Here is a 13397-nt window from a genome sequence, read left to right as displayed (position 1 = left end):
GAAAAGTCGCTTGTCATTGTTATCACCATTGCCCCTTCTCAGATTCTTCATCGGCTGCCCCTCTACCCTTTTGAGTGTTGCATAAGAGAGAGAGGGGGGGGGGGGGGGGGGGGCAAGGGCGCCCTTGTCGAGGGGTGTATTTTTTTTAACTGTGTTCCCCCCATCCCTATTCATTTTGTAACAAAGGGGGTGGAACGTTGTTTACCACCAAAGTTGGACGTGATGCTTCCGCCACGTCTAACGTTTGTTAAAAAATATGATCCAATCGGCCGCGGTGTCCCTCGCGATCAAACAACCCCTAAGGTAACTAAGCACCAAATGATCTGATAGTGCATTTGTCCCAACATTTTGAAATATAAGTATCATTTGAAAAGTCAAATAAGGCACATATGCTTTTGGGGGTATGTTTAATGGCTCATCATGTGCATCACACAGGTCGAAAAAGATGTCGAGAACATTATTTTTAATAAACATTAGACACGGCAGACGGTGTTTTGTGCCTTCATCGCATTTATTAACGTGTGTAATTTTTTATCCACCTCCCCCTTGTTACAAAAAAAAATAGGAATAGAGGGAATGATTAAAAAAAAAAACATCGACGGGCACGCCACGCCCATTGATGCGTATCTCTCTCCACCTCAGCATCAAGAATGTCGGCCCCAATTCTACCTCAGATGCAGGGCATGTCTGGTGGGGGCCCAAGAGGCAGTGGTGCAACCCTCGTCCCGACCTCCGCCTGCGACCCCTCTCTTCCTCCCTTTCCCCCCACCACTCCATCTTCTACACCTTCCTCCTCCCTTCTAACCCACTCATTTCCCAAAAATCAGGCAGCACTGGGCACCATCACCGACCATTACATGATCGGTGACTGGACGCCGACCAAGGACGACCGGTGAGCCCCCTTGATCGTCACCTCACTCCTCTCCTTTCTTCTTCTCCCTTTTTTCTTCTTCCACTGCCTCCCCTCAACTGGTCTTCTCCGGTGAGGTTCAGACCAGATGGTGGCCGCTAGATGGTGGTCGTCGGCCACTCACAACCAACGGAAAGCTAAGCTATTAGCCGACGACTCCGCCTGTTGATTCCCAACAATGGTGGAAGAGGGGTGAGTTGTCAAACCCTAACCACTTTCCTCTCACTTGACCACTTTCCAATTTCCATCGTGAGAGATGGGTGGGATAGAGGTGATCAATATAGTTTCAAACAGGTTCAACTCAAATCCATCTTATGAATCTCCATCACAAAACCAGTTCATCCAGAGAGGGGTGGATGCAACAACTGTTGGATGACTTTAATCTTTGTTCTTCCAGTGATTATATTATTCATAATCGCTTATTTTGTTTTTGATTGCTATTATATAAGCGTGTTAATTAAAATCATTGCTAGTATACAAGCGTTTGATAAGAAATGCAACTTCACTTGATGGTTATTCTGTTCCTCAAATTCAAATCCATATTTAGGCAAAAATTCATGCTTTTAGACATAATTTTGTAATTGGATTTATATTCGGGCAAAAAAACATAATAAACTTATCAAAACATGTAAAATGGTAGATGAATTACAATCCAAAATGAAGTAATTCGACTCATTATCAATGACTGCTCAAGTTGTTCGTACATGGTCATCAAACAATAAACATTTGGAATATAGCTTCTGAGTACGGTCTAAACAAACGTTGGACTTGAAAGAGTTACTACGGAATGCTGTTCCATCTTTTTTGTTCATTTCGTCCAACCTTGAAAAAGCCATCAAACATACTGGCTAGTTCATTTTGGAAAAGCTCTTAATAGAATTAACTAGCTAATAGATATCAACGCGGACTTTATGATGGTGCCGTATGTAACAGCCATTTATAACAGTGCACGAGCGGGCATGTGAGTCTGGCCGTATGGACGCATGCTTGTTATCAACGTACACTCTAAAATAGCTAAAGTACTTGTTCGTAGCAATATTTGGAGCCTCGTGATAGCCTAAGTGAAAAACTTTTTTGCTTTAGTAAAATTTGGTTGCAAAAGATTACTTAAAATAATGGAAAGAAGGAAGCATCTAAAACACTCACATCAGAATTGTTGCTGACTTGAATTGCTAAAAAGTACTTAGTGCCGACATTCTGTTCATATTTTAAAGAGAGGTGGTCCAGGCAGGACCGATTTTAGGCACAGCGAAGCTAGCACGCGGGTTGGGTGATGTTTGCTGGAGTTCAAAGAGACTTGACTCTGCGAGGAAGTTTCCAACTAGGAATTTTTGAGGGGGGGGGGGGGGGGGGGCATTCTTAACAAATTCTTGGATTGTAGACTGTCCTATAAATACAGCCTCATAACTCTATTTGAAGCATCAAACCTTTCTCTATCCTTCATACAAGATATACCACACATCTCTCTCTCTCTCTCTCTCTCTCTCTCTCTCTCTGCCTTTGTCGTCATAATGGCAGTTCAAGTCATATCTGAAAATAGCCTTCCTGGGATACAAGTACTAGTTAGAGAGGGGGCAACTCCTTCACCAAGAAGGTAAAACTTTCTCTCCCTCTCTCTCTCTCTCTCTCTCTCTGTGTGAGACAGCTTTATCCGAAAATTTGTCATCAATAATATTAGACGAAATTTTGAAGCACACTATGCAATCTTTTATTATTTAAAGGCAGATATTTATGTTACATAACGATTAAATGATTTGATCCCGAGCAATAACAAACAGAAAGAAACAGAAACATATTTGCCTAAGCAATTGAAAAAAACCAAAGAAGCCAAGAATGAATGAGCTCATGGAGCCTCATCATCCCCTCTTTTACATCAGTTGCATTGGGCTTATTTTTTTTCGATCTTAATGAGTTTTAAGTTGTCTTTCGAAAAAAAGAATGAGCTCATGGAGTACTAAAAGCAAAAAGACATTTTCCAACAGATGGACCTCATTTTGTGCTGAGAAGAACGTCGTTTTCTTAAATATGGTGCAGGCTCGAGGGAAAGGTTGCAATTATAACAGGGGGAGCACGAGGGATCGGTGAGGCAACGGTTAGGCTCTTTGCAAGGAATGGGGCTAAGGTCCTCATTGCTGATGTAGACAATGAGGCAGGTGAGGCACTTGCTCACGCCCTGTCCATCAAATCTCAAACAATTGTCACGTTCCTCCATTGCGATGTTTCCCGGGAGTCTGACGTTAGCCGTGCTGTCGACTATGCTGTTTCACGGTACGGTCGCTTGGACATACTCATCAACAATGCTGGATTGTTAGGAGATCAATCTAAGAAGAGCATCATGGACTTCGACGCCGACGAGTTCGATCGAGTCATGCGGGTAAACGTGCGCGGGGTGGCGCTCGGCATGAAGCATGCGGCTCGAGTGATGGTGCCTAGGGGTGCCGGCTGCATCATATCTATGGCTAGTGTGGCAGGCGTCATGGGCGGGCTCGGCCCGCACACCTACACCGCGTCCAAGCATGCTATCGTTGGTCTGACGAAGAACGCTGCTTGTGAACTGGGGAAGTATGGCATAAGAGTGAACTGCATTTCTCCGTTCGGCGTGGCCACATCTATGCTGATCAATGCGTGGAGAGATGCTGGAGACGACATGGATGATTGCATGAAAGCAAGTAGGATTCCAAACGACGAAGAGACTGAGAAGATGGAGGCATTTGTTGCAAGCCTGGCTAACCTGAAGGGCACCAACTTAAAGGCTAAGGATGTTGCAGAAGCAGCTCTTTACCTTGCTGGCGATGAGTCTAAGTATGTCAGCGGACATAACCTTGTTGTTGATGGCGGTGTGACCTCTATAAAGAATTGTGTCGGTTTGTAAGAGAGAGAGAGAGAGAGAGAGAGAGAGAGAGAGAGAGAGAGAGAGAGACGATTTTGATATATTATGTTCGAAGCATGAATTCAGTTTGTTGTCTCCCTTCACTTCCTGGACATCTTAATTAATGTCATTTCTTAATGTGTTGCTTCCTGGTGGTATCTTTGCCTTATAGGCATTCAGGTTGCTAGATTTTGAGCAGTAATGCTATATATGGGAAACTCTAAACCAAAGAGAAGATAGCATTTTCTTTCCGCATGAGCTTAGACCAAACCTTAAGAACCACAACATAATCTCCACACGAAATTACACAGTTATACCTGAATAACTACTACCATGGACCTGAATGTGGTTGCCTCATTATTTTTTTACACAATATTTAGAGTTGCACAATCTACGTCCTCTTATTTCAAGATATATTTAGGTCGCTCTTCTACGTGGGCAATAAAGAACTTGAGACAGTTCGCTAAGGAAATCCCTTTTTTTTCGCAGTGTTTACTGTTTTACAACGAAAGGGTTGGCGACTTTTCCACTTCGTAATAACATCGACACTGAACTTTCCAAAATGGGTGATATTGTGTCAGGTGAATCAGATGCAATGAGAGAGAGTTGGTCACATCCCTACCAGTCCCAAGCAACAGATCAATCCTTACAAAGCATCAGGGATTGAAAATTTAACCAGTCTGGTGTCTGATCTTTCCAAACCCAATATCCCTTCATGAATGCCGTACTAGCAAGATCCCTCTGTTAAGAAAAGTCAGTCAAGAATGCCAATATTTCTATTTTGCTCGTCCCGGTAGTACCCATTTTAACATCATGAATCAGCACCAATCAAAACTTTCATGAATTTGTTGAGATAGATTTTGATTTGTTTAGACATTACGTAGTTGGTAAACAAGGATACGTTTTTCAGAAAGGCACCAAACCTATGGGCAAATATTCCTAGATTGTTCGGCGACCTCAGCGTCATATATTCGGCGTAATGTCACCTTGTAAGACACGGCATCCAGCCAGAGTTTAAGACTGATTTCGAGTTGACTGTTGACCTTCACCACGGGCTGCTCTTGAACAAGAAAATTTTATTGAAAATGCGACGAGACAAAATCTTCAGTTGACTTTTGGAAAAGCAACTTAACTTGGGAGGAGATTAGACACTTTTTTTTAAAGGAAGAAGATATATAATGATATAATAAGGATGATAGCATACAGTTCAGAAACAAGTGATGACATACCACTTGCTGCATATATAAGAACAGAAGAAAGAAAAAGAAATCAAAGTACCCACTAAAACAGTAATGACAATAGCAAATCAAACAATTCCAACCCCAAGCATATGTAGGCAAACCTGCGCCTCCCTTCTCATTTAAGTGGCCGCCCTGCAATTCCCTATCCAGTCGGTAGGGAGGTCTGGCCATTTGCGACGTGCTTTTTCCTTTATCTCCCAACGAAGTTGGTTGAAGATAGCCTCGAGGTCGCGGGCCCTACCTTTGAATATGCACGTCGAACAACTTGGTTAAACAAATCTAATGATTTTCTCCAACCTTTCCAAATCCCCAATATATTCTTCCATTTATAATTCTCAGTCCAGTTCCATGACCATCCACCCAAGTCATATTTTTTTGAGAAAATCAAGCTTAGACTACCCTCCCTTTAGCAAATAATCTATAACCATTTAGACAATAGGGCGATGTTGAATCTCCCCAAGTGATGAATCCTAAACCCCCAACATCCGCAGGTTGTGAGATAAGCAATCAATTGATGGGATGTTTAGACTTCACATCTAAAGACCTATGCTAAATGAACCTTTGAAACAAAGAGTTGAGTCTCTTTTTCACCTTTTTGGGAATCTTAAAAATTTATAATAAATGGAGCACCGAGGAGGAGACATTGAATCGCACAAGACTGAACCTTTTACTTAACTTTATCCTCCACCATGCTTCAAATAGACAAGGTTCCCCAAAATGGAGTGGTAGACCAAATACTTCATTGGCAATGCTTCATAATTAAAAATTGTTGAAGCCAACCATTGGGATTCCCCGAGGGATTGTTGAACACCATTACTTGGCAGAGATTTTGAAAAAATAATTTAGCACCACCCATAAGGCCCACATGTTCTTTTTGAAAGCCTTTCCAAAAATCAACAAGTCATTGGCAAAAAGAAAATGAGAAATTGTCACTAAATCTGATGCCTTACATCCTTTAAAAACTTTCACCGCTTCTACATTGGAAAGCATTACCGCCAATGCTTCCATAATCATAATGAAAAGAAGAGGTGAGAAAGGGTCACCACCCATTCTTTGGTTAAAGAAATCGCCATTCTCTCCATTAAGAAAAACTACAATCGAGGTTGTGGATATCATTCCCTCAATCCAATACCTTCACTTTTCACTGAATCTCATCTTTTGCATACAACACAACAAGAATCGGTATGAACGCACTTTAAAATTTTGAGATAAGGCGTCCAATCACACCTTTGAGTCATGATGCCAAAATCTTCAAGATAATCTTAAAGAGCGAAGCAGGTTATATGTCCCCCCCACCTCGGAACACGCAAGCGCGTGTTCTCGAGTCTGAATGAGCGCTACATATGTAAGCACATGGGGCTCATTTCCCCGTGTGTGTCAGCATCACTTAGCATTGGAGTCTGGTGCGTTTGCAAAGACTTAAGTACCCTTTCCTGCCATTAGCGCTATAAAACAACATTTCGAGTAAAGAACAAAAATGTCCTTCCACCAGAAAGGGTTAAAATCATCATCATTTTTGCCCTAAGGAGTAAACTCCTCTGCTTTAACAGGTGCTCCTCGCAATATGTCACCCTAAACATTTTGGATCACCCTTTAGAGATGCACCATTTGCTGTAATAGGAGCTCTGATTGACGATGCACCCTTTGTTGTTGTCTGCTGTCACCGGAGCACCCTTTGTTGTCGTCTGCTGTTGTCGAAACACACTTTATCATCGTCTGTTGTCGCCAGAGCACTCTTTGTCATTGTTGTCGTCTATTATGGTCAGAGCACCCTTTACCATCGTTTGTTCATAAGAAATAGTTGAACTACTAAAAAAATCAACATTATGTCTATTGTTCATCATGATACGAGGGTGCAAACTTCAAACTGAGTAGATAGAGAATAACAATTTACAACAGAGATAATGATGGCAACGTCAAACTAAGTAGAGTGACAATTTATAATAGAAATTAGATAAAAGAGTAGCGATTTACAGTAGAAATCAAATCAGAGAGTAGCGATTTACAATAGAAATTAGATAAGAGAGTAGCGATTTACAGTATAAATCAAATTAGAGATTAACGATTTATAGTAGAAATCAAATCAGAGAGTAGCGATTTACAGTATAAATCAGATCAAAAAGTAGCGATTTACAGTATAAATCAGATAAAAAAGTAGCGATTTACAGTAGAAATCAAATCAGAGAATAACAATTTATAGTACAAATCAGATAAGAGAGTAGCGATTACAATAAAAATTAAATCAGAGAATAGCGATTTACAGTACAAATCAGATAAGAGAGTAGCGATTTGCAGTAAAAATCAAATAAAAAAATAGCGATTTATAATAAAAAATAAATAAGAGAGTAGCGATTTATAATACAAATCAGATTTCTACTGTAAATCGCTACTCTCTAATCTGATTTCTACTGTAAATTGTTATTCTCTGATATGATTTCTATTGTATCGATTTCAGATCAGATAGTAGCGATTTACAATAGAAATTAAATTTGAGAGTAGTGATTTACAATAGAAATCAAATCAGAGAGTAGCGATTTACAATAGAAATTAAATCAGAGAATAGCGATTTACAGTAGTAATCAGATAAGAGAATAACGATTTACAATACAAATCAGATTTCTACTGTAAATCGCTACTCTTTGATCTGATTTCTATTATAAATCGCTACTCTCTTATTTAATTTCTATTGTAAATCACTACTCTCTGATCTGATTTCTACTATAAATCACTACTCTCTGATTTGATTTTTACTGTAAATCGCTAATCTCTTATCTAATTTCTACTGTAAATCGCTCTTTTCAATAGAGAGAATAAAAAAAACCATGGTCGCTCAGAGAAAAATCTTATTGTTTTTTTCAACAGTTATAAGAGAGAAAGAAAAGAAAAAATTTATACAAGGTAAGGGTGACAACCCTAAACCTAAACAAGTTGGGTCTCATCCATAATAAATCGAGTCTCAAACATAAGCCTAAAAAAAAATCTTTTGGGGGGCACTGCCCTCCACGACCCCCCGCCAAGGGTGCCTCCCCTGGACCCCTGCTCGCTTACCGCACCGGGGGAACCCCCGAACCCCCCTTTCTGTAAGGGAAAAAACTATGAATCAGGCTCTACAACTCATCCGACAAAAACGAGAAGGCGGCCATGTGTTATAACACAAGCTAAAGACAAAAGCAAAATGTGCAAATCTATTTACGGGGAGCAAGAGGACATTTTCATCCAACGCATATCTATCTTACCGAAAGACATTTCTATCAAAATCATATCTACCTTTTTTTATATGTTATTTTATTATAAAATCATCGTGGGCAACATAGGCATATGAATTATCGCAGGTCCAAAGATATTTCTTCGTACACACAGGAACACCCAATTTGTGTTTTGGAGAGAACACACCACCCTCTCCTTAAAGAGTGTGCTCACCAATGAAATGGACCTAAATCTACCAATTTTATGAGCCTGCAGGTCCTTAAGGATAAGGTCAAGGGTTGATTTTGACAAGCCCTGAAAAAATTTTCGTCTCTTCGTTAGGATAAGACCAAATAGCTTTCTTAATTCTCTAAAGTGATAGCATTGAAGATACCCAACATTTCCTGTTCACCCAAGGATTTAAAAACCATATGAGAAATATCATAATCCACTTTCACCACATAAGAAAAACATACCCTGAAGAACTCAGTGACATAAGATAGCATATTGGACCCTTCTTTTCTTACCGGCCCATCAATCACCAAAGAAGAGATGGCGTGGACTCTCCGTCAAGTGGAGACACGTACGTGGAAAAAGTGTGAATTAGATTCTTCAGATTTGAGCCGTGCTCTTTGATTAGACACTGAGTTGATGGCTGACAGCTCTTTAGGTGGATGAAAAAAAGGCAGAGCTGTTTGCCTCGGCACCTGATAGACTGTCAGCCAAAGATGGAGGCACGAGGTTTTTTAACCGCCACACTCAAAGTGTGCAATGTGATGGCACCTGATAGTGCGCATTTGTACTTGGTACGGTGACCTAGTAGTTAGACGCCCCAGCAAAGCACTGTGTTAGGTTCTTGTATATAAAATTAGTGACCGAGTCAAATCTCATTTATCATGCATATTTTATTAAAGCCTTAACATTGTTTAGTTACTCCAAAACATACTTTTGAACAAATAAGCTTAAATGCTAAAACTAAAGAGATGGGATCGGGTCAGAGTTAAACCTTCTGGATGCCGTTGATCTCAAGATGAACAACATCCAAAATCCGTAGGGCTCCAATCTTTTTTTCGATGTCGTTCAAGTTTGGGATGGACAGCATTAGAATAGTTCAAAAATGACCGACTCACAATGAGCTCTTGTTCACTGTTTTGATGGGTGTCCCTCATTTTTAAGATGAACCACATCTAAGGCAGCTCTATAACCATCTATTCTGCTGGTGGCAGTGATCAAACGTTGTCACATTGCATTTAATGTTCTGCTGTCAAAGCTGATATAAAGGAAAAGAAGTCTTAGTTTATGTCAGGAGGGTTTAGATTTAAGAGTCCACTAGCAAATTTTTTTTGAAAGGCAACAACTAGCAAATCTTTATAGTATTCGATTGCACAACCAACCATGAACTATGATTTGAGGGAGACTTTTAAGGAAGAAAAAGTAGAGCTAACAAATACATTTGGACAAACTTTACAGCCTCAGACGGCTATCTCTAGGCTGACCATGTGGACCTTTCCTAAAAAGGAAGGTCAAGCGCACATGACCTAGAGATCAAGTATCGATACACTTTTCATGTTGATCAACTTATTCTTAAAAAGTCACACCTAGGGTTGAGCTAGGCCTCTCTCTCTCTCTCTCTCTCTCTCTCTCTCTCCAAAAAGTTGTTGCAGTAAAAGATCTGTGCGACATGTTTGAAGCTAATAGCTGGTGGTGTTAATTATTATTGTCTGTTATTACTATTATTATTGATGTTACTATTTATTATTCTTTCTTTTTAAAGAAAGAAGAAATTATTAAGACGTAGAAATATTAAAACGTCAGTGTTGCAGCAATTGATGAGTTATCACTTACTGTTACAGAAAACAGAGTCACGATTCATACATCTCAAATCAGCAGCTTCAAAAATTCCCAGATTCAGTTCAGCCCAGCCGAGTTGTTGAAGAGAATCAGATTAGATTCCGCTTCTGCAGAGACATGGAACAGAAAAAAAAAACAGTTACAGCAATTCTGTTCCATGCTGTCTTTGGCATCCCAACCAGCTGAAATCTGACAGTGGCCAGCCTTTCTACCCTCCTGTTACATTCAATCCATACCGTTGTCCTGATTTGTAATATCATACTGACTAAAACACCGCTCCAGATTTGTAGTATCATCGTGCTGCAATTATTAGGCTTCAGAGGTGTATATTATGTCAAGATTCAGGTACATGTTGCAAATCTACTATCACGCTCTACATGAGTAGATCATGCCGAATTACAAGCATGATTACTTCACAATTATCAGGCTTTACATGTGTATATTATATCATGATTTTGTCTTCACATAAGTACTACATGTCACAAATTTTGTACTATCAGTACTTTTATATTTGGCACATACAGGATATATGTCATTTAGACAAAAGACAATGCATTTAGTCACATATAATCATGATGTATATCAATCGTGGTACATATGTGTGATATATTTTTAATTAAATAAAACTCAAATGCAATAATTTGCAACATACTATGTAAGCATGATATGTCATTTACCTAATTAGTTCACATATTCATTTGTAGGTGTGATGTTTTATTCACCTATACGCTATCATAAATGTTCAAATCATAACTTCATCACATAATTTGAAATTGATAAGAACATGATCCTCATACATGAGTTCAACATATAATCACGCTAGCATAACAGAAGAAAAGCCAAATTTTATAGTTTTCTAAAATGAGCTATTACAACAAGCTCATATAATTCACATAATTCATCAAAACCATTTTTTTTAACATGTTCATCCTCACAGGGTTTTACCGCATCTCAAAACAAATCTCCCGTCGGGTTACCCGGTGTTGAACGTGTACACCCTCACAGAGGCCAGACTGACCGCATCCTCTGATCTTGGATGTGTACATCCTCACAGAGATTGTACTGACCGCATCATCTGGTCTTGAACTTATCCTCACAAAGATCGTCCTTTAGGGAACCATTCCTCGATGAGTTATATGATCCTAGAAATTCATCAAGTGAATTCTAGTATCATATATGCATAAGCACAATAGACCGTTCATAGGGTCAAAGACTACTATTCGAGCACAAACATTTCTCTTAAGTTCGATTATCAAAGTATAAGATTATCAACCATCACTTTGGCGTACCAAAACAAATCAATTCAAATGACCCTATACAATGTTCTGCACCAATTTGCCTCTATCAAGATTGTCTACTACTACTAGGGTGGACTCTTCCGGCTGTCTGTTGCTCATCATCAGCCTAATTTTTGGAACACTCCTGGATATAATGATCCATTTTTTCATAATAGATACAGGCACCTGTTTCACGAGGGTATATTTGTCCACTGTGAAAATGATAACACTTTCAACACCTTTGATTCAACTCCGATTGAGACCCGGTTCCTTTATGTTGCCTATGCTTCTTATCAAGAAGTGAGAGATTCTTTTCATCTGAATCTTTTTTATTGGTACTCCTCTAGACTTCAGTCTATGGTACAAACTTCGTCGGTTGGAGTTTTTGTGTTTTTACCTAATCAACCTCAAGCAAAGTGGTCACCTCAATGACCTCATTGAGCATCTTTAGTTCACGGGTGTAGACCTTGGTTCATGCAAATTTCATTGCATGTTCTTCCTCGGTAGTATAGACATTTAGGCAATAATGATTGAAACCTTAAAATTTGATGATATAATTGACCAAAGTTGCCCCGTCTTGCTACAGGTAAAGAAACTCTTACATCTTTCAGCTCCTCTCATGCTTCAAAAAATATGTTACATAAACGACCTCCATAAATTGATCCCATGTGACTGGTCCACTCACGAACTTGACCTCAAAGGTCGTGGTCCACCAACGCTTTGCATTCTCTTTCAGCCTATAAGACCCTAAGTTGACTTTTTTATCATCAGGGACTTCCAAAACTCAAAAAATATTTTCTATTTCCCATACCCAGTTCTCAACTGTCTCAGGGTCTTGTCTGTCTGATAAATGCTGGAGGGTTCATATCCATGAATCTCTTATATGAGATCCCTCTGCCAACTATGATTGCTCGATCTCCCTCAACCTGCTGAAGGTTGTCCCCCATTGTCCTCATGGCCTCGACTTGCTGGCCCACAACACTTGTTAAGTCGCTCAAGGCATCCATAACATTGTCGAATTTGACTACCCACGTCATCTAATTGAACTAGAAATAATCAAACTAAGGTTCATAATCATGCATGCTAAGTGATGTTCCTAACATTATTTCTAAGTTATCGACTTCACACATGTATTCGTAGCATATAGGAAAAGATTTTAATTCAATCAATTTAGTTGGGTATACTTATATTGCAATTGCCGATGTTTGACGAGCCTTGAACCATTTTTTATAACCTTGCTTTGATAGCAATGTTGTAATGCCCCAAAATTTTCAACTTAAAACTATAAAATTTTAATCCCAATTTTGTTTTTGAAATATCACAACGAAAATAGTTTGGGTTTGAAAAGTTGAACAATTTCGATGAGTTATGTTTTTTAAATAGAGATCGATCATATAACCAAAGGAGGTAAATATCATTCCATCAACCTCAGATAGTTTAAAGGTTATACATCTCCAAATGTTTAAATAAATATCTCATTTAAAATGAGACACTTGACAGTTGGTTCCAAGATCGACAACGTAATTAAGAAAGGTTGGATCAGGGTCTCGCCGCACACTGAACTCTCGCACCGCGTCATTGTTCGTCATTTGTGCCTCATGAAACAGGGTCAAAACTCTTGCAAGCCGGTAAGCGAACTTAAGCATCATGCATTATGATAATAAATCAAACATCTATCATGATCTCAATTATACAATATCAATATGATTAACATGATCATAATCTCATATATTTAAAGACATGTTCACAATCTCAATAACAACATGAATAGCATGATCGTAATGAAATAACAATGTGAATGACATGATCATAATGAAATAACAATGTGAATGACATGATAATAATGAAATAACAATATGAATAACTAACTATGTTAGTAAGTTAGCAGGGTTAGTATTATTGTGTTTTGATAGTCTTACTTCTCTAGGTATGCAGAGGTATTTGTCATCGTGTTAGCTAGAGTATACTATGGTGTTCATTATGAAAATTATATATTTGATGTAGTACTTACTGACCGAATCCCAACCCAAGCCGTAGCCTCCAAAGGACCGAGAGATGTTCGA

At 39.1% G+C, this 13397-nt stretch overlaps 1 protein-coding gene across 1 annotated transcript; it reads left to right on the top strand.

The window, feature by feature from the left end:
• Positions 1-2421: 2421 nt before the first annotated feature.
• Positions 2422-3787, top strand: SDR2 (NAD(P)-binding Rossmann-fold superfamily protein). Its single transcript, XM_090020116.1, has 2 exons — positions 2422-2504; positions 2945-3787. Exons 1-2 carry the CDS (start codon positions 2422-2424, stop codon positions 3780-3782), a joined length of 921 nt encoding a protein of 306 aa, XP_089876242.1. The 3' UTR covers positions 3783-3787.
• Positions 3788-13397: the final 9610 nt, after the last annotated feature.

Source organism: Nuphar pumila, chromosome 10, assembly GCF_984573655.1.
Source record: "Nuphar pumila chromosome 10, dmNupPumi1.hap1.1, whole genome shotgun sequence".
In the NCBI taxonomy this organism is placed as follows: Eukaryota; Viridiplantae; Streptophyta; class Magnoliopsida; order Nymphaeales; family Nymphaeaceae; genus Nuphar; species Nuphar pumila.
This window is presented reverse-complemented; position numbering and strand designations above follow the sequence as displayed.